This window comes from Alosa sapidissima, chromosome 23 (genome assembly GCF_018492685.1).
Source record: "Alosa sapidissima isolate fAloSap1 chromosome 23, fAloSap1.pri, whole genome shotgun sequence".
In the NCBI taxonomy this organism is placed as follows: Eukaryota; Metazoa; Chordata; class Actinopteri; order Clupeiformes; family Clupeidae; genus Alosa; species Alosa sapidissima.
In genome coordinates this window covers 30,902,086-30,922,364 of record NC_055979.1, presented here as the reverse complement: position 1 = coordinate 30,922,364, position 20,279 = coordinate 30,902,086, and the positions used below count along the sequence as shown (strand labels likewise).

Below are 20,279 nucleotides of genomic sequence, written 5' to 3'. Positions count from 1 at the left end.
CATTTGAATGACAAACGACGCCAAAAAATAAAATTTTCATGCCTCCTTTGCCAAAGAAATGTCTGATATGCTTGAAATTCCATATTTAGCAAATTCAAGGGAGGTTTAGCCTATTCAGCATTCATCATTAGATGTGATTTCGCGCGTTTCAGGCCTGCATGTAAAATTAAATTCTGAAAGTGAAAAGTGAAACTCTGCTAATGACAGGCTCACATGTGGATATTGCTGGTGAAGCCTAGTGGAAGACTGCCTATAGCCTATTGGTAATTGTAGTGAAATTCTGCCAAGCGCAGATCTGACTTGTTACAGTCGGTTGGAAGTTGTGGATCAATAAATGTAGTGGGCTAGCCTTGTCAGTCGTTGTCACGTCAAGTTATTTTTAAGTTTAAACACAACGCAAAAGTTATACATAGAACATCTTCATATGGCCATCTCTGCTACACGGTGCACAGACAATCTGTTGCGGTTTAGCCAGTAAGCCAGTTAGCTAGTTTTGAATATGACAGGGGGACGGTAGTCTTCCTGATTGAGCTTAGGCTACTTTACAATTTTACTGTCTCTGAATTTATTTCGTTGTTGGCCATGTGCACATAGCTGCCTGTTTAACAGTGTTTCTGTATTTAACTCTGGCAAGCTGTTGAGACGTTAGGTTATTGGTTGAATGTGCCAGGCTGTTGTTGTCTTCTTCGTAAAAGACGTAAAGCAACATAGCCTACCACAACTTTTTTTTATGTTCCAACTAGTACATGTTGTGCAATGTTGCTAGGAAGGATTTAGCATTGCAACAATCACATTCTTAGCGTTTTTGGGGAGCCTCGCGCTCTATAGACAGTCTTTTGATCAAAAATGATACTAATACTATACTATACTAATGATATTTAAACATGCAGAACAAAATTGATTTAAATGTAAAGAAACCAAACCAAGAACCAAAACACTTCATTCATTCACTTCATTTTTAGCCATGATGATACCCACGTTCTCTCCATAGACAGTAACCTCTTCTCTCCCAGGCTTCTCATCCTCTAGCGCCATTCAATTAAATACGCAAATACGTGATGACGTATTGACTGCTGCTTGCTTTACTGAGGAGTTGGCATCACTGACTGACATTCCCTCCACTTTTGAGAAAAATCGACAGACACTAGATCTCATGCGAGAATACAGCGAACGAACTCAAAATGCCACCAGACATCGACGGACTGTGTTACCTATCGTTTTTGTAATTTAAAAAAATAAAGCATGTTGCTGCAAACCTGTCAATCTGTATAGGCTTATCCTGGACTGCCACATACTAGGTTAGCCACCTACTGGATACAAAAAAGCAACAGCCTAGGAACTATGTGAATAAAAACCTACATGTTTGAATTACCATAACAGGACTAATCGTGGAGGATAATTCAGTGATAACTTTAGTCATTTGCATTTATCATGCTAAAAATCTGACATCAAAGGGAAATTTATAAACAAACATTGTTTGTAATGGTAGACTATTACTAACGATTCGCGAGAAAAACCAAGGTAAATAGATAGATAGATAGATAGATAGATAGCAGTGTTGCGCGGTCTGCCCGAAATTAAGCGGCCCGCGGATGACCGCAGTCACCCGCGGTTATGAGTCATAAACAAAATATTTTAATGATATTCGGGTAATTTGCGGGCGGGTCAGTTAAAATTAATTAAATATATATTTTCTACAAATAGGCCTACTTAAAATATCAGAAGAAGGCTAGCATCAATACAGTAAAGCATCAATACAGTAAAGTAAGTAAAGAAGCTGAAGACGCGAGTTAAAATAATAAAGACACCCCTTCAGGAAAAGCGATAGGGCCTAAGCTATGGGAAATATTGGGAAAAGTTCTTAGAAGATGACAGTAGTACAAGTTATGGTCTATGTAGGCCTACTTCTTGCGAAGCCATTTAAAAGTATGACAGCCAAAACGGGCAGCCTGCAGGAATAAATGTTATGGCAGGCACAGACTACACAGCCATACCTACCGGTAGGCTATAGGTTCGCGCATGCATAAAAGTTACCTTAGTTCGTTGTGTTTGTGACTTTAAACAGTGGATGTGCTTTAGTAAATGTGCTTTGTGCTTCATTCAGCATTATAAACCAGTTCTTACGCTAACGTTTTGACCAGCAACGTATCTCTCTTGCCTATAACTTGCCTCACCATTTCTGTTTTCGAAAGAAAGATGTAGTCCTATGTCCATGGCCTTCAAATCGTATAGTGTTCTAATCCTTGGTGGTTGCATGCGTGCTTGCGCTCTTATTCTCATTCTCTCTCCTGCGCAAACATTATGTCCTGCATACTGCGTGCAGTTCTACCGCATAAAGTTTCGCAAAGAAATTAGTTTGTTTTACAGAAATGGCCTACTGTCACACTGCATGCAGGCTATAACCAAAAGCACACATTTTGTAAATAAGCGGGTCGGATCGCAGGTCGGGTATAATTTTGTCCTAATTAATATTCGCGGTCCGAGTTGCTGTCGGGTTGATTAAAATATCGGGCGACCGCGGGCCGCTTGTGACCAAACCCGCGCAACACTGATAGATAGATAGATAGATAGATAGATAGATAGATACTTTATTGATCCCTAGGGGAAATTCAAGATTCAGGCCTGCAGGCTGAAACTGCCTGGCGTCAAGCAGATGATGTAGCCTACAGTTACCAATATGTGGCAGACTAGAAATGTTAAAGTTTAGTTTAACACATTGTGTTATACAGTAACAATGGATGTGTGGATAGGATAGTCCACATTGTTAAGGGCAATGCTGGCTTTGGCTTTGAGACAGTCGCAAGGTATGTCATGGGAAGTGGCTTTGTAGGAAAGTATCTTCCTAGATAATGTAAGAACTGTAATACCTGGCCAGAACTACAAGGCCCAGAATGCTTAGCATGGAGAGAGGAAGTGGCAAGGAAGAAGAGGGAAAGTTAGATTTGGCGTTGTGGCTGGTGAATAAACACGCTTTTCAGTTCGAACTCGTTTGTACGTGAATCCTTATACTACTATCCTCCCCCTGAACATATCAAGGTTTACAATAATTTAGCCTACTTGACGCAAGTATGGATGTTTAATCTGCTCACCAATATCGCCATAGGGGAGCAGTATTGCCATAGAGCAGTCTTTTAGGCTATCCTTGTCTCGGCCTATCATTGCAGAGCGCGACCTCCAAAACATGACGTCAGCCCGCCCTTAAAACAGGCACACACACCCCCGTCTTTAACTGAGAAGACGTAGCTTACAGACAGCAACGAAGAATTATCAGCAGCAAAGGAATCAGCTAAAGGTAAGCCCATGGAAACTTGATTTGTTGGATGATAAAGTTTGTCAGTGCAGTGATGTTAAGGCCTGTAAACGAAGTCTTTGGGGTCACTTTTAAGAGAGCCCCGTGCGCAGGGATGGAGTGAGAGAAAGCGGAGAGGTTTTTCGAACTGAGAATGAGATGCGTGTGGAACGTGCTGTTGAGACTGGAGCTAGTCATATTCAAAATAATGCAAAAATAAATCCGCAGATAAAACCAAAATCCTCGTTCATTTGCTAACCACTTTCAGATAGAATGTCAGGGATTTAGCCCCGAAGTTACGGATAACTTCGGCTCTGGAGTGGTAACAAGCTCCCTGTTCTCCGACTAGGTCAGAAGAAAAAAACAGTAAAGGTTAACGCTATCAAACAAACCCACATTTTTCTCCAGTAACTGTAATGTATAACTGTTACATTTATTTTGTAATTAAATTACCTAACGCAATTAGCCTACATGTAGCCTATCTCATTACTCCCCAACACTGAGCATCAGAGACGTCTCTATCCCGCCGGTGAGATACATACATATAGCCTTTTTTTTGTACTTTTAGGCTTACTATTAGAGCTCCGCGAGTTTTTGTCACAGAGACATAAAAGTATCGTCTAAAATGTGAATCTTCTAAAATGTAAGATTGAATATGTTGTCAGAGATTTGTAGGAAGCAAGAAACCAATTTTTACTGGTCCCATTGACCTATTTGGGGGAGGGGTAGTATAATACCAGTGGAGATCACAAAAGGAGGAGATCGCGGGGGTGCGACACACACACACAGACACACACACACACACTTTAAGACACACCTCTTTTGTTGCTGGGGACAGTGGCAGACACACAGAAAGTGAGTGACTAAATCCACTAGCAACTTTTACCACTGTCTTTCTGCCTCACTGATAGCACATTAGCACATGTGCATAACCCCTCCCTCCATGCCACAGCCGAGCTGTGGCCACACTTATACCTTTTCTTAAAATAGTTATATATATATATATATATATATATATATATATATATATATATAGACTTTATTACTGCATTGTTACACTGTTGGACTTACTCATTTGCACTATCACCATGACCACTATCACCATTGCACTCACTCACACAGAGAACCTTACCTTACCTTACTATGCACAGAGAATAACAGGCTCAGTCCCTGCCTCAGTCATTGCAAGTGCCTCTTGATTGATTAATCAACACTATGTGTATACTGTTTTTTAGAATTGATTTAGATAAAGTGTTAGTTAGTATAATTTGTATTTTAGTATATTTAGTATATTATTTCTCTTCTACTGTCCTTGCTTAGTTGTGTTTTTATATTATATACTTTAATTACTTTTTCTGCTGTTAGTGAATGTGTGTGTATTGTCTGTGTGCTACTGAGACCTTGAATTTCCACTGGGGATCAATAAAGTATCTATCTATCTATCTATCTATCTAAATTCACCTCATTCTGTGAAAAGTTTGCTTATAACAGTGTCATGTAATAACAGTGTCATTTCCTTCATTTTTCATTTTGATTTCTAGGTAACCCCTGCCTTGAAGTGCATTTGTTGTTTGACTTAAATCGACAGCTGTTGAAGTGGCATACAATGTAAGAATTAGAAAACGCTGAATACTTGCTAATTCCTTAATAATACATCTCAATTGTCTATTTACATGTATTTTAAGAAAGAAAGGAACAGTGTACATTAATCAACAGGACCTTAACATGTAAATGCACCAGATTTAGTCACTAACTAGTTTTCATCTGCAGTCCCTGGCAGGTTGATATTTTAAAAATGGGATTGCACATCCCAGTGATCTCATGACTCTGTGTATGTGGATTGTGATGGACCTCTTTAGGCCTATCCACTCTTCCGTTGTTTCTGCACGTGTCTGCATGAGCCAGTTGTAACAGTGTGTAAATCATTGTTTATTTATGTTTTTTATAGGGACGGACCTGACAGGCAAATCATTTACTGCCTTAAATGCAAAAAGCCGTATGGAAACTTGTCCACGCATATGAGAAAGGTCTGCATGAAAAAAGACACGGAGGAAATGCGGAAAGAACGACTCAGGCAAGCAAAGACATCCCAAAAAGACTGGACCAAGGTGGCCAGAAGTTGGGAATACGGTGAGATCGCGGAGTTAATGAACAGCGCAGATCCCTGCCGTGCACTCATTGAGAGATTGGAGAGCAAAGGCTTTTTTGTGCTCAATAACCCAGGACGCTCCACGGCAGATGTCGTTACAAATGAAAAAGAAGTGGTATGTTTTTTTCTTAACTTGTTTTGTGTGTGTGTGTGTGTGTGTGTGTGTGTATTTGTTGTTTTCATTGCTGTTGTTTCTGTAGATGATCCAAGCTTAGGGTTTAGGAAATTTACATAAATCGCTGTTTGTTTGTATTGCAGGTGAACAATGTTCCGGGTAGCCCTGGGAAACAGAACCATGTCCTGGACAGGTGAATATTACATTACATTACATGTATGCATTTAGCAGATGCTTTTATCCAAAGCGACATACAAACGAGGATTAACAATCAAGCTACATAGAGGGAAGTGTGTAGAAGAAAGTAGTGCTGTACAGGGTGGAGACGGTAATGCAGGGTAAGTGCTAAGACAGGAGGTGCTCTCTAAAGAGTTGGGTCTTGAAGTTTCTTGAAGCTGGAAAGAGACACCCCTGTTCTCTTGTGTGTTCCTCAAAAAGACCAGATCTTGATTTCACAACTGACGATGCTGGGACCTCTGCCACCTATCCCCAGCAGTGCAGTGCTCTAAATATAAACTAAATTCATGTGTGTGTCACACTTCTTTTGTCAACTTTTATATAGCTAAAAACATGAATTCTGGTTAATGATCACTGTGGAATTGTTTTGTGTAAACATTTTGCATTATTACAATATTGTTTATGTCAAATGATTAAATACATAACAAAAATGTATTTATATAGTGTTCATAACAGCATAATAATAACCACATTCATAATCTCATGTAAAAAACAAACAAGCACAAGGCACATTTTTGGACACATTGGGGACTGAAATGGATTTAAGAACCCCCTGAGATTGAATGTCATCACTGAGACATGGTGAAACACATGGATGCCAATCAACATACATGTGTATGAACACCAGTCAACACTAAGATATTACTCTGTGCTCTTCTGGGAGTACTTGATGCAGGCATTTCACATATATTTTTTACATCACTTTGGCTACGCAAGGCTCTGACTTGCACAACACTGACACAATGCAACACAGGACCTCAACAAGCCCCACTCTTTAACTTTTTTTTTTTCCTAACGAGGCGCTGTTGGATTCCCGCTGACCTACTCTATCCCATTAGTGTATCGAAGGAAAACCACTTGGTAAAGGTTAGGAAGCAGTCGAGGGCCAGGAGAAGGCACTGCACCATCCTCCCTGGAATGTTTTACCCCCACACGTGTCGTTGAAGATGAGGCAGGAGTATCCAAGAGACCCGGGAGTATGTCATCCTCCAGGTCAATCAACTGATTTTCCCACCACGCTCTCATACTCTGGAACGCCCACCACAGATGTTTCATTTTTAACTTCACTTTTCTACGTTTTCACTTTTTTTTTTTGTGTGTGTGTGTGTGTGTGTGTGTGTGTGTTTGTGTGTGTGTGTTTTTCCTCCTTTTTTGTCCTTCTCCTATAATACATCCATTTCATTACAACCCAGCTACAGTTATTGTTTTATGCTTTTCTTGCCAGTGCTGAACATGACCATAACATGAGCTGTTTTAAATTTGCTTTAGAAATGACATGTACTTAGTTGCAGCTCTTCATCCTCTGTGGGCCACATGAGCCAGGAAGTACTAACTGTACTTTCCCTGACCATTCCTCTTTAATAATGACTGTATATCGCCAGGAAACAACTGTATTGTAATGTGGCGCTGCACAAATGCAGTCTGTAGTCTGGAAGACAGGCCATGAATCTTGCAGAGTTAGGAATGCCATGTTCATTCACTAATGTATTTTTCTCCGTTTCCATTCTGCTAAGTGAGCCTGGTGTTGCCCCAGAAAAAAGTGGTGCCACAAAAATCCCTGAGTGGCCAGATTACAGCCAAGACCCCATGGCTATCATTGACCAACTGTTCCCACAAGAGGTTAATATGAATCTAGTAATCAAGTAACAAGTAATCAAGTGCATTCCCTCTATGTCCCTCCGCAATCTGTGTTCTCTCCAGTCCTGTGAATCCGCTCTTTGTTACTGACTTTAACTGTACATTTTTTGACAAAAGCAGACCATAATTATTCTTTTCACTTCTGATTTTCATGGCTTGTGAATCCCATTTTAGTTTCACTAGAGCAATATTCACATGTCTTCTGTCTTTTTGTTTTTTTTCAGTGCACGTATGACACAATTGATTTGGAGGAGTTTTTAGACCTGTGATGGGGCAGCTCCCCCTCCCTGAGCAGACACTTTGTGTGTGTGTGTGTGTGTGTGTGTGTGTGTGTGTGTGTGTGTGTGTGTGTGATGGGGCAGCTCCCCCTCCCTGAGCAGACACTTTGTGTGTGTGTGTGTGTGTGTGTGTGTGTGTGTGTGTGTGTGTGTGTGATGGGGCAGCTCCCCCTCCCTGAGCAGACACTTTGTGTGTGTGTGTGTGTGTTTGTAAATATTGTGTATATAGTTTGTGTTTTATAATAAATATTATATAGTTGTTATCCAAAGCGACTTACAAACGAGGATTAACAATCAAGCTACATAGAGGGAAGTGTGTAGAAGAAAGTAGTGCTGTACAGGGTGGAGACGGTAATGCAGGGTAAGTGCTAAGACAGGAGGTGCTCTCTAAAGAGTTGGGTCTTGAAGTTTCTTGAAGCTGGAAAGAGACACCCCTGTTCTCTTGTGTGTATATAGTTTGTGTTTTATAATAAATATTATATAGTTGTTTTAATTGTTTTTGTTTTAAATAAACTTTTCTTTAAAAAAAACTTGCTATATCCTGCTTTTTTTTCTACCTTTAAAAATCTAGACTAGGTGCCTGATATCACTAAATCCCCACAAGTTAGTCACACATCACATCATTCCCTCTCCTCACTTCAAATAAGGGTCATGGGGGTCAAACCAGGGACATCAAGGGGGTCAAACCAGGGACAAGTTCAAAGACCACCTCTAAGGTAGAGACTAGGGTCTGAAATGGACAGTGTAAAACACAGGGTGCCGAGGCTCCTTCCCAACAGGGGGTGCCTACACACCTCCTGATGAAAACAATAGAGGTGCCGTCCTGCGAGAACATGGGGGTTTGACCGGACTGGTAGGTGTGTCTTGGTAGGTGAGGCAAAAACAGACTGTCAAATCATTCAACCACTTTATTTGAGCAGAATGGAAGGCAGAAAAGCAACACAAAAGACCAAACATCTGGAGTCTCTCTATCTCTCTCTCTCTCACACACACACACACACACACACACACTCTGCTAGACTGTGTTCTCTCTCATAGACACAGACAGACTGTCATTCTCATATACTGTCGCTAAAGGGCCCAGAGTGAAAACATGCTATTAAAAGAGTCATATGTGATTACATTTATGCATTTAGCAGACGCTTTTATCCAAAGCGACATACATTTTGTCAGCTATCAATTACTTCAGGACCATTGTATTCTAATTGTTAGATTTTTTATTATTATTGTTATATTTTTATTATTATTACTATTATTGTCTGTTTGATTGCCCTGTTCTACATTTTAAATATTTTTAATAAACATTTCATTGATTACAACCTTGTCTTTGTCTATTTACATTCTTTTTAACTTTACTTTTTAAACCTGGAGCCATTCATAAGGCTAAAACCATGCAAATAACTCCAATACAATAATACTAATACATATTTTGTTTATTTAAATGCAGAAACAAGTCATAAAATCAATGTTTTACTTTACTTTACTTTACTAACTTTGAGCCATTCATAAGGCTAAAACCATGCAAACATAAATGCACCTTTTAAAAAACAGGCCTTGTTGCTTTAAATGTTTGCTGGTGCCTTTAATACGTCATATGGTAAGTAGCCATGTGCTCGGGGTGACATGAACAACAGCTTTTGAGTGACACGATGGGCAAAGGAGGATGAAAGGGGGTTTCGTTCCAAAAAGATTCCAGTTTTTACTGCAAAATTCTTCTTATTATTATTATTATTATTATTACATACCAAACAAGCAACTGACACAAGTGATAATGGATAAACCTTTGAAATGTTTATTTATGTCTGCAAATTGTTTAACAACATCATTGCATTTTGGTTTTACTGTAGAACATCTCTTTTCCATCATATCGGCATAACAAAGATGACTCAGTGATTTTGTCTGTCAGAAATGTCCCATAATCCACGACCCGGTCGACTCCTGTACCCATCCAGTCAGCGCCAGCACGGAATTCCAGAGAGAGTCCCCGAAATCTGGAGGTTCGCTTTACATCCTCCGCTATCAGAGTGGGAACTTCACACTCGGTGATCCGGAATAGGTTCCTTCTCCTTCTGTTGCAGAAGCGTAGAGAAGTGGCCCAGTTCAGCGCTCGGGGAGGGTAATTGTCGGCACCCACTCGTACATGCCGCGGCTCTCTTTGCAGAACAGCCGGAGTTTGTCCAAAGCAGGATCCTTCCACGAGTCCACATTTGGGCTCTGCAATAACAAGGCACACAAGAATTAGTATGACCTAAACACGAACTTAACCTACAAATAGCTGCAGCATAAATGTCATGATAGGTTAAACAGGAACTGAAGTGATGCAAAAGTGTAGCCTACCGTGATAAGAAGGCAGTGAACGTCTTTAGATTCCTCCGACTCGTCAATGCCAGCAATACTGGCAAGGCGCTCGATGTCATTCACCCTCACGATGTTGATGTCGTTTTCAAAGCAAAAAGCCTGGATGAGGGTGAAGTGAATCTGACGGGCAATGTCGCATTCGTACTCCTCGTCAATCACTAAGACGCAGCATGCCACATTGTCTGGATAACTGTTGAATGACAATGACACTTGGTTAGAAACTGATTCAAATAACCATGTCATGTAACAATAGCAGATATATTTATCAGGTTCCAGAAAGATTTCTTATCCAGAAATATTCGCTGCTTTACTTACACATTCATGACTTTTGCTGATTCATGTACCCCGACTGTCAAGCAATCTTGATTCTTCGCCGAAACGAGTAGCTCTTCCAAAGCAGTACCGATGACCTGCATTCTGTGGATAAGAGAATAACGAGTTAAATCACTATTGTAAGCAATTGCGCAGTAGGCCTAGGCTAAATCAGTGTTTCCCAAAGACTGGGTCGCGACCCACGGGTGGGTCGCAGGAGATTTTATTTGGGTCGTCAGCACAATGTATGTTGTCTAATAGGCCTAATTTATACCATTTAGCCAGGAAAGCTATCAGTTTTCTATTAGGATAGTTGGCTATTGGACATGGCTATTCAATTTGCGTCATAGGCTGTAGATAGTTTTGATTGTAGATTTAAAGTTAATAGCAACCTCCTCACATTCCTTATTATTTCGGATTTAAAACGCTCAACAGTGCATTATTAGGCTACAATTTAAATGGATATTTTAAACGCTATTATTTCCTCTACCGCTACAGTAAAGGCGCATTATCTTTTGACTATTACGCAAAAGCCTCTTGTTCTGATAGCAACCTCCTCGCATTCCTTATTATTTCGGATTAGTCCTCCTCATCCATTTTGGTGTTTTGTTGTCAGAGATGGTTTCCTCTGGTTTTTCTGCCATTACCTGTGAAACCTCGATATAATCCACTACACAAACTTTCAACAGTCAGTGCAACCACTTGAAATACTTGCAGTGAAATGACAAATTGTGGTTGGTGCTTAAATCTGCTATCTGCAAACCACATGTGCAGACCTGTTACAGTGCACCACATGAGCTGCCGTGCAACACATGTGGAGATCTCTCTCTCTCTCTCTCTCTCTCTCTCTCTCTCTCTCTCTGATACGTCTCACTCACACACACACACACAAATTCCCTGCACCCTTTTCACTTTGAGGTTTTTTGCACATACACTTTAAAAGTGTTTTAAAGCTTACTACACACCAGAAAAGTACACAACCTGTTTTATAAATTTCTTGGAGTGTTCCTTTATTCGTTAATAATTTTTAGATTTGAATTATACCTTATTTTACAGGCTTATACACAAGGGAATATTTTACAACACTTGGAAACTTCATTTATTGCATTCACAATAGTTTTTTTTTTTTTTCAACTTTCTTCCTTCAGTCAACATTTCAGTTAACAATAACACACTTTAGTATTCATTTTTTTACTTTGAAACACTCTATATTCGTATTATAATTATTATGTCTGACTGTTATTTCCTTAAAGTCCAAATGGCAGGGCCTTGTTAAAGTTAAGGTTACACATTGTGTTATACAGTAACAATGGATGTGTGGATAGGATAGTCCACATTGTTAAGGGCAATGATGGCTTTGAGACAGTCGCAAGGTATGTCATGGGAAGTGGCTTTGTAGGAAAGTATCTTGCTAGATAATGTAAGAACTGTAATACCTGGCCAGAACTACAAGGCCCAGAATGCTTAGCATGGAGAGAGGAAGTGGCAAGGAAGAAGAGGGAAAGTTAGATTTGGCGTTGTGGCTGGTGAATAAACACGCTTTTCAGTTCGAACTCGTTTGTACGTGAATCCTTATACTACTGTCCTCCCCCTGAACATATCAAGGTTTACAATAATTTAGCCTACTTGACGCAAGTATGGATGTTTAATCTGCTCACCAATATCGCCATAGGGGAGCAGTATTGCCAAAGAGCAGTCTTTTAGGCTATCCTTGTCTCGGCCTATCATTGCAGAGCGCGACCTCCAAAACATGACGTCAGCCCGCCCTTAAAACAGGCACACACACCCCCGTCTTTAACTGAGAAGACGTAGCTTACAGACAGCAACGAAGAATTATCAGCAGCAAAGGAATCAGCTAAAGGTAAGCCCATGGAAACTTGATTTGTTGGATGATAAAGTTTGTCAGTGCAGTGATGTTAAGGCCTGTAAACGAAGTCTTTGGGGTCACTTTTAAGAGAGCCCCGTGCGCAGGGATGGAGTGAGAGAAAGCGGAGAGGGGATATGTGTGTTCTAACTGAATGAGATGCGTGTGGAAAAAGTATATGTGCTGTTGAGACTGGAGCTAGTCATAGTCAAAATAATGCAAAAATAAATCCGCAGATAAAACCTTGTTCATTTGCTAACCACTTTCAGATAGAATGTTAGGGAGTTAGCCCCGAGTACGGATAACTTCGGCTCTGGAGTGGTAAGAAGCTCCCTGTTCTCCGACTAGGTCAGAAGAAAAAAACAGTAAAGGTTAACGCTATCAAACAAACCCACATTTTTCTCCAGTAACTGTAATGTATTACTGTTACATTTATTTTGTCATTAATTTACGTAACGCAATTACATGTATCTCGTTACTCCCCAACACTGAGCATCAGAGACGTCTCTATCCCACCGGTGAGATACATAGCCTACCTATAGCCTATTTTTTTAAACCTGTTTTAGGCTTAGGGGAGAGCCGGGACGATTGAAACACGGGACGAATGAAACAATCCAGTTTTCTCCGAGTGTAATGGTGATAGACAGACGTCCTTTGGTCAAAACATAGAGCATGTTAACCTCCTTCTATCAGCCAAATATCTTCCTGCTATGTCATTTTATCACGGAGTTACAGGCGATAAACGAGTTTTAATGCGCAAAAGTAAACTTCATTAGCGGTTACATTTTTTCGATTATTAATCAGTGTTTTTCATTTAAAGTTTCGACTTAATGCTTATTCAGTACACCATTTAGTGTTCTCCACAATCCCAGACTTTCATATCGCATGCTTGTTTACATGGAAAGCAAAACAAGCTATAGTGTCATATGTCTGTGTCGGGACGATTTCAATCGTCCCGAACAGGCTGTACCTCCATGTATTTTAATTAAATGCACAAATATCTGTGTTTAAACAATCATCTATGGAGGTGAGACATGGAAAAACAGTTTTAGGAAGATGAAAATACATTTGGGCCCACCAGGTAGGGGGTTGAGTTTTCCCATGTTATCCTATGGAGACTGACGGCCGATGGGTCGTTAAGCCTACTTATTTGGATGTGCAGTGGTCTAACCCACGTAAAAACCTAGTGAAACGACATTTTCAACAATATAAACATGATATAAATGGGAAAGCTTACCATTCTAGCTATAAACATGGCAGAATCATCCACAGGACATGATATTTCAAAAACCGCTTCATACACGCTTCACGATGATGGCAATGAATTGTAAACAGACATGCACGAAGACGTATAGCCCTGCAACAATCTATCTAAAATAACACCTTTTGGGAGTACTATTCATGATATGTAGTAACATTTTGAAGTTGTGGGACGTTTATATGGCTTAAACTGTATGTTTCATTCGTCCCCTTATGTTGTTTCAACTGTCCCGACCAGGAGGGACGAATGAAACAAAACGCACGTCCCACTTTTGCTGTAATAATTCCTGAACGGTTTTGTTCAAAGCTGAAAATGCATTTGTATTTGACAGAGGACAGATGTAGCTTACTAGTGACCAAATATTAGCTTTCAGTGTGGTACGATCGCTTTGTAAATTACGTTTAATTTAAAAGTGTTTCAACTGTCCCGGCTCTCCCCTATTATTACAGTACTATTACTATTACTCTCCCCTACTATTACAGCTCCGCGAGTTTTTGTCCCAGAGACATAAAAGTATCGTCTAAAATGTGAATCTTCTAAAATGTAAGATTAAATTTGTTGTCAGAGATATGTAGGGATCAAGAAACCAATTTTTACCTGCTCCTAGGTAGATCACCCAGGAGATCGCGGGGGTGCTTCGCACACACACACACACACACACACACACACACACTTTAAGATACACCCCTTTTGTTGCTGGGGACAGTGGTAGACACACAGAAAGTGAGTGACTAAATCAACTTCTTACCACTAGCCATGAACCTCACTGTTTGCGTGCTATATTAGCACATTAGCACATGTGCATAACCCCTCCCTCCTGTGTATACTGTTTTTTAGAATTGATTAAGTGTTAGTTAGTTAGTTAAGTCTTAATAGATTAAGTGTTAGTTAGTATAATTTGTATTTTAGTATATTTAGTATATTATTTCTCTTCTACTGTCCTTGCTTAGTTGTGTTTTTATATTATATACTTTAATTACTTTTTCTGCTGTTAGTGAATGTGTGTGTGTTGTCTGTATGCTACTGAGACCTTGAATTTCCCCTGGGGATCAATAAAGTATCTATCTATCTATCTATCTATCTAAATTCGCCTCATTCTGTGAAAAGTTTGCTTATAACAGTGTCATATAATAACAGTGTAATTTCCTTTATTTTTCATTTTGATTTCTAGGTAACCCCTGCCTTGAAGTACAAAGGAACAGTGTACATCAATCAACAGGACCTTAACATGTAAATGTACCAGATTTAGTCACTAACTAGTTTTCATCTGCAGTCCCTGGCAGGTTGATATTTTAAAAATGGGATTGCACATCCCAGTGATCTCATGACTCTGTGTATGTGGATTGTGATGAACCCCTTTAGGCCTATCCACTCTTCCGTTGTTTCTGCATGTGTTTGCACGTGTCTGCATGAGCCAGTTGTAACAGTGTGTAAATCATTGTTTATTTATGTTTTTTATAGGGACGGACCTGACAGGCGAATCCTTTACTGTCTCAACTGTAAAAAGCCATATGAAAATTTGTCCACTCATATGAGAAAGGTCTGCATGAAAAAAGACACAAAGGAAATGCGGAAAGAACGACTCAGGCAAGCAAAGATATCCCAAAAAGACTGGACCAAGGTGGCCAGAAGTTGGGAATACAGGGAGATTGCTGAGTTGGTGAACAGCGCAGATCCCTGCCGTGCACTAATCGACAGATTGGAGAGCAAAGGATTTTTTGTGCTAAAGAAGCCAGGATGCTCCACGGCAGATGTCGTGACAAACAAAAATGAAGTGGTATGATTTTTTCCTTAACTTGTTTTGTGTGTGTGTGTGTGTGTGTATTTGTTGTTTTCATTGCTGTTGTTTCTGTAGATGATCCAAGCTTAGGGGTTAGGAAATTTACATAAATCGCTGTTTGTTTGTATTGCAGGTGAACAATGTTCCGGGTAGCCCTGGGGAACAACAGAACCATATCCTGGACAGGTGAATATTACATTACATTACATGTATGCATTTAGCAGATGCTTTTATCCAAAGCGACTTACAAACGAGGATTAACAATCAAGCTACATAGAGGGAAGTGTGTAGAAGAAAGTAGTGCTGTACAGGGTGGAGACGGTAATGCAGGGTAAGTGCTAAGACAGGAGGTGCTCTCTAAAGAGTTGGGTCTTGAAGTTTCTTGAAGCTGGAAAGAGACACCCCTGTTCTCTTGTGTGTTCCTCAAAAAGACCAGATCTTGATTTCACAACTGACGATGCTGGGACCTCTGCCACCTATCCCCAGCAGTGCAGTGCTCTAAATATAAACTAAATTCATGTGTGTGTCACACTTCTTTTGTCAACTTTTATATAGCTAAAAACATGAATTCTGGTTAATGATCACTGTGGAATTGTTTTGTGTAAACATTTTGCATTATTACAATATTGTTTATGTCAAATGATTAAAGACATAACAAAAATGTATTTATATAGTGTTCATAACAGCATAATAATAACCACATTCATAATCTCATGTAAAAAACAAACAAGCACAAGGCACATTTTTGGACACATTGGGGACTGAAATGGATTTAAGAACCCCCTGAGATTGAATGTCATCACTGAGACATGGTGAAACACATGGATGCCAATCAACATACATGTGTATGAACACCAGTCAACACTAAGATATTACTCTGTGCTCTTCTGGGAGTACTTGATGCAGGCATTTCACATATATTTTTTACATCACTTTGGCTACGCAAGGCTCTGACTTGCACAACACTGACACAATGCAACACAGGACCTCAACAAGCCCCACTCTTTAACTTTTTTTTTTTCCTAACGAGGCGCCGTTGGATTCCCGCTGACCTACTCTATCCCATTAGTGTATCGAAGGAAAACCACTTGGTAAAGGTTAGGAAGCAGTCGAGGGCCAGGAGAAGGCACTGCACCATCCTCCCTGGAATGTTTTACCCCCACACGTGTCGTTGAAGATGAGGCAGGAGTATCCAAGAGACCCGGGAGTATGTCATCCTCCAGGTCAATCAACTGATTTTCCCACCACGCTCTCATACTCTGGAACGCCCACCACAGATGTTTCATTTTTAACTTCACTTTTCTACGTTTTCACTTTTTTTTTTTTTGTGTGTGTGTGTGTGTGTGTGTGTGTGTGTTTGTGTGTGTGTGTTTTTCCTCCTTTTTTGTCCTTCTCCTATAATACATCCATTTCATTACAACCCAGCTACAGTTATTGTTTTATGCTTTTCTTGCCAGTGCTGAACATGACCATAACATGAGCTGTTTTAAATTTGCTTTAGAAATGACATGTATTTAGTTGCAGCTCTTCATCCTCTGTGGGCCACATGAGCCAGGAAGTACTAACTGTACTTTCCCTGACCATTCCTCTTTAATAATGACTGTATATCGCCAGGAAACAACTGTATTGTAATGTGGCGCTGCACAAATGCAGTCTGTAGTCTGGAAGACAGGCCATGAATCTTGCAGAGTTAGGAATGCCATGTTCATTCACTAATGTATTTTTCTCCGTTTCCATTCTGCTAAGTGAGCCTGGTGTTGCCCCAGACACAAGTGGGGCCACAGAAATCCCTGAGTGGCCAGATTACAGCCAAGACCCCATGGCTATCATTGACCAACTGTTCCCACAAGAGGTTAATATGAATCTAGTAATCAAGTAACAAGTAATCAAGTGCATTCCCTCTATGTCCCTCCGCAATCTGTGTTCTCTCCAGTCCTGTGAATCCGCTCTTTGTTACTGACTTTAACTGTACATTTTTTGACAAAAGCTTTGTCAAAAAATGTACAGTTTGTTGTTTTCATTGCTGTTGTTTCTGTAGATGATCCAAGCTTAGGGGTTAGGAAATTTACATAAATCGCTGTTTGTTTGTATTGCAGGTGAACAATGTTCCGGGTAGCCCTGGGGAACAACAGAACCATGTCCTGGACAGGTGAATATTACATTACATTACATTACATTACATGTATGCATTTAGCAGATGCTTTTATCCAAAGCGACTTACAAACGAGGATTAACAATCAAGCTACATAGAGGGAAGTGTGTAGAAGAAAGTAGTGCTGTACAGGGTGGAGACGGTAATGCAGGGTAAGTGCTAAGACAGGAGGTGCTCTCTAAAGAGTTGGGTCTTGAAGTTTCTTGAAGCTGGAAAGAGACACCCCTGTTCTCTTGTGTGTTCCTCAAAAAGACCAGATCTTGATTTCACAACTGACGATGCTGGGACCTCTGCCACCTATCCCCAGCAGTGCAGTGCTCTAAATATAAACTAAATTCATGTGTGTGTCACACTTCTTTTGTCAACTTTTATATAGCTAAAAACATGAATTCTGGTTAATGATCACTGTGGAATTGTTTTGTGTAAACATTTTGCATTATTACAATATTGTTTATGTCAAATGATTAAAGACATAACAAAAATGTATTTATATAGTGTTCATAACAGCATAATAATAACCACATTCATAATCTCATGTAAAAAACAAACAAGCACAAGGCACATTTTTGGACACATTGGGGACTGAAATGGATTTAAGAACCCCCTGAGATTGAATGTCATCACTGAGACATGGTGAAACACATGGATGCCAATCAACATACATGTGTATGAACACCAGTCAAAACTAAGATATTACTCTGTGCTCTTCTGGGAGTACTTGATGCAGGCATTTCACATATATTTTTTACATCACTTTGGCTACGCAAGGCTCTGACTTGCACAACACTGACACAATGCAACACAGGACCTCAACAAGCCCCACTCTTTAACTTTTTTTTTTTCCTAACGAGGCGCCGTTGGATTCCCGCTGACCTACTCTATCCCATTAGTGTATCGAAGGAAAACCACTTGGTAAAGGTTAGGAAGCAGTCGAGGGCCAGGAGAAGGCACTGCACCATCCTCCCTGGAATGTTTTACCCCCACACGTGTCGTTGAAGATGAGGCAGGAGTATCCAAGAGACCCGGGAGTATGTAATCCTCCAGGTCAATCAACTGATTTTCCCACCACGCTCTCATACTCTGGAACGCCCACCACAGATGTTTCATTTTTAACTTCACTTTTCTACGTTTTCACTTTTTTTTTTTTTTTGTGTGTGTGTGTGTGTGTGTGTGTGTGTGTGTGTGTGTGTGTGTGTGTTTTTCCTCCTTTTTTGTCCTTCTCCTATAATACATCCATTTCATTACAACCCAGCTACAGTTATTGTTTTATGCTTTTCTTGCCAGTGCTGAACATGACCATAACATGAGCTGTTTTAAATTTGCTTTAGAAATGACATGTACTTAGTTGCAGCTCTTCATCCTCTGTGGGCCACATGAGCCAGGAAGTACTAACTGTACTTTCCCTGACCATTCCTCTTTAATAATGACTGTATATCGCCAGGAAACAACTGTATTGTAATGTGGCGCTGCACAAATGCAGTCTGTAGTCTGGAAGACAGGCCATGAATCTTGCAGAGTTAGGAATGCCATGTTCATTCACTAATGTATTTTTCTCCGTTTCCATTCTGCTAAGTGAGCCTGGTGTTGCCCCAGACACAAGTGGGGCCACAGAAATCCCTGAGTGGCCAGATTACAGCCAAGACCCCATGGCTATCATTGACCAACTGTTCCCACAAGAGGTTAATATGAATCTAGTAATCAAGTAACAAGTAATCAAGTGCATTCCCTCTATGTCCCTCCGCAATCTGTGTTCTCTCCAGTCCTGTGAATCCGCTCTTTGTTACTGACTTTAACTGTACATTTTTTGACAAAAGCAGACCATAATTATTCTTTTCACTTCTGATTTTCATGGCTTGTGAATCCCATTTTAGTTTCACTAGAGCAATATTCACATGTCTTCTGTCTTTTTGTTTTTTTTCAGTGCACGTATGACACAATCGATTTGGAGGACTTTTTAGACCTGTGATGGGGCAGCTCCCCCTCCCTGAGCAGACACTTTGTGTGTGTGTGTGTGTGTGTGTGTGTGTGTGTGTGTGTGTGTGTGTGTGTGTGATGGGGCAGCTCCCCCTCCCTGAGCAGACACTTTGTGTGTGTGTGTGTGTGTGTGTGTGTGTGTGTGTGTGTGTGATGGGGCAGCTCCCCCTCCCTGAGCAGACACTTTGTGTGTGTGTGTGTGTGTTTGTAAATATTGTGTATATAGTTTGTGTTTTATAATAAATATTATATAGTTGTTTTAATTGTTTTTGTTTTAAATAAACTTTTCTTTAAAAAAAACTTGCTATATCCTGCTTTTTTTTCTACCTTTAAAAATCTAGACTAGGTGCCTGATATCACTAAATCCCCACAAGTTAGTCACACATCACATCATTCCCTCTCCTCACTTCAAATAAGGGTCATGGGGGTCAAACCAGGGACATCAAGGGGGTCAAACCAGGGACAAGTTCAAAGACCACCTCTAAGGTAGAGACTAGGGTCTGAAATGGACAGTGTAAAACACAGGGTGCCGAGGCTCCTTCCCAACAGGGGGTGCCTACACACCTCCTGATGAAAACAATAGAGGTGCCGTCCTGCGAGAACATGGGGGTTTGACCGGACTGGTAGGTGTGTCTTGGTAGGTGAGGCAAAAACAGACTGTCAAATCATTCAACCACTTTATTTGAGCAGAATGGAAGGCAGAAAAGCAACACAAAAGACCAAACATCTGGAGTCTCTCTCTCTCTCTCTCTCTCTCTCTCTCTCTCTCACACACACACACACACACACACACACACTCTGCTAGACTGTGTTCTCTCTCATAGACACAGACAGACTGTCATTCTCATATACTGTCGCTAAAGGGCCCAGAG

General features: G+C 40.4%; 2 protein-coding genes and 1 long non-coding RNA gene across 7 annotated transcripts in view; 2 read left to right on the top strand and 1 right to left on the bottom strand.

The window, feature by feature from the left end:
- Positions 1–20,279, top strand: part of LOC121698943 — a 41,069-nt gene that overhangs the window by 11,585 nt on the left and 9,205 nt on the right. The window lies entirely within an intron of this gene.
- LOC121698958 lies at positions 3,151–19,624 on the top strand. Of its 5 annotated transcripts, none has more exons than XR_006026915.1 (7): positions 3,151–3,292; positions 4,831–4,897; positions 5,238–5,553; positions 17,378–17,430; positions 18,285–18,477; positions 19,007–19,112; positions 19,355–19,624. It is a non-coding gene; the product is annotated as an uncharacterized LOC121698958 (long non-coding RNA). The 5 variants fall into 5 exon arrangements; XR_006026913.1 differs by lacking the exons at positions 17,378–17,430; positions 18,285–18,477; positions 19,007–19,112; positions 19,355–19,624 and adding exons at positions 5,697–6,783; positions 7,305–7,410; positions 7,653–7,748; positions 8,397–8,976; XR_006026912.1 differs by lacking the exons at positions 17,378–17,430; positions 18,285–18,477; positions 19,007–19,112; positions 19,355–19,624 and adding exons at positions 5,697–6,767; positions 7,305–7,410; positions 7,653–7,935.
- LOC121698952 (growth arrest and DNA damage-inducible protein GADD45 gamma-like) lies at positions 9,643–10,483 on the bottom strand. The gene is made up of 3 exons (XM_042081504.1): positions 10,380–10,483; positions 10,044–10,254; positions 9,643–9,920 (listed from the first exon to the last, which is right to left on the bottom strand). Exons 1-3 carry the CDS (start codon positions 10,478–10,480, stop codon positions 9,807–9,809), a joined length of 426 nt encoding a protein of 141 aa, XP_041937438.1. The 5' UTR covers positions 10,481–10,483; the 3' UTR covers positions 9,643–9,806.

What these genes read in the sequence shown, in the direction of transcription:
- LOC121698952 (XM_042081504.1), bottom strand. Translation starts at nt 10,480, where the DNA reads ATGCAGGTCATCGGTACTGCTTTGGAAGAGCTACTCGTTTCGGCGAAG. An exon ending in TCAGCAAAAGTCATGAATGT is followed by an intron (nt 10,255 to 10,379) that starts GTAAGTAAAGCA and finishes GTCATTCAACAG; the next exon opens with TTATCCAGACAATGTGGCAT. An exon ending in TTCACTGCCTTCTTATCACG is followed by an intron (nt 9,921 to 10,043) that starts GTAGGCTACACT and finishes TTGTTATTGCAG; the next exon opens with AGCCCAAATGTGGACTCGTG.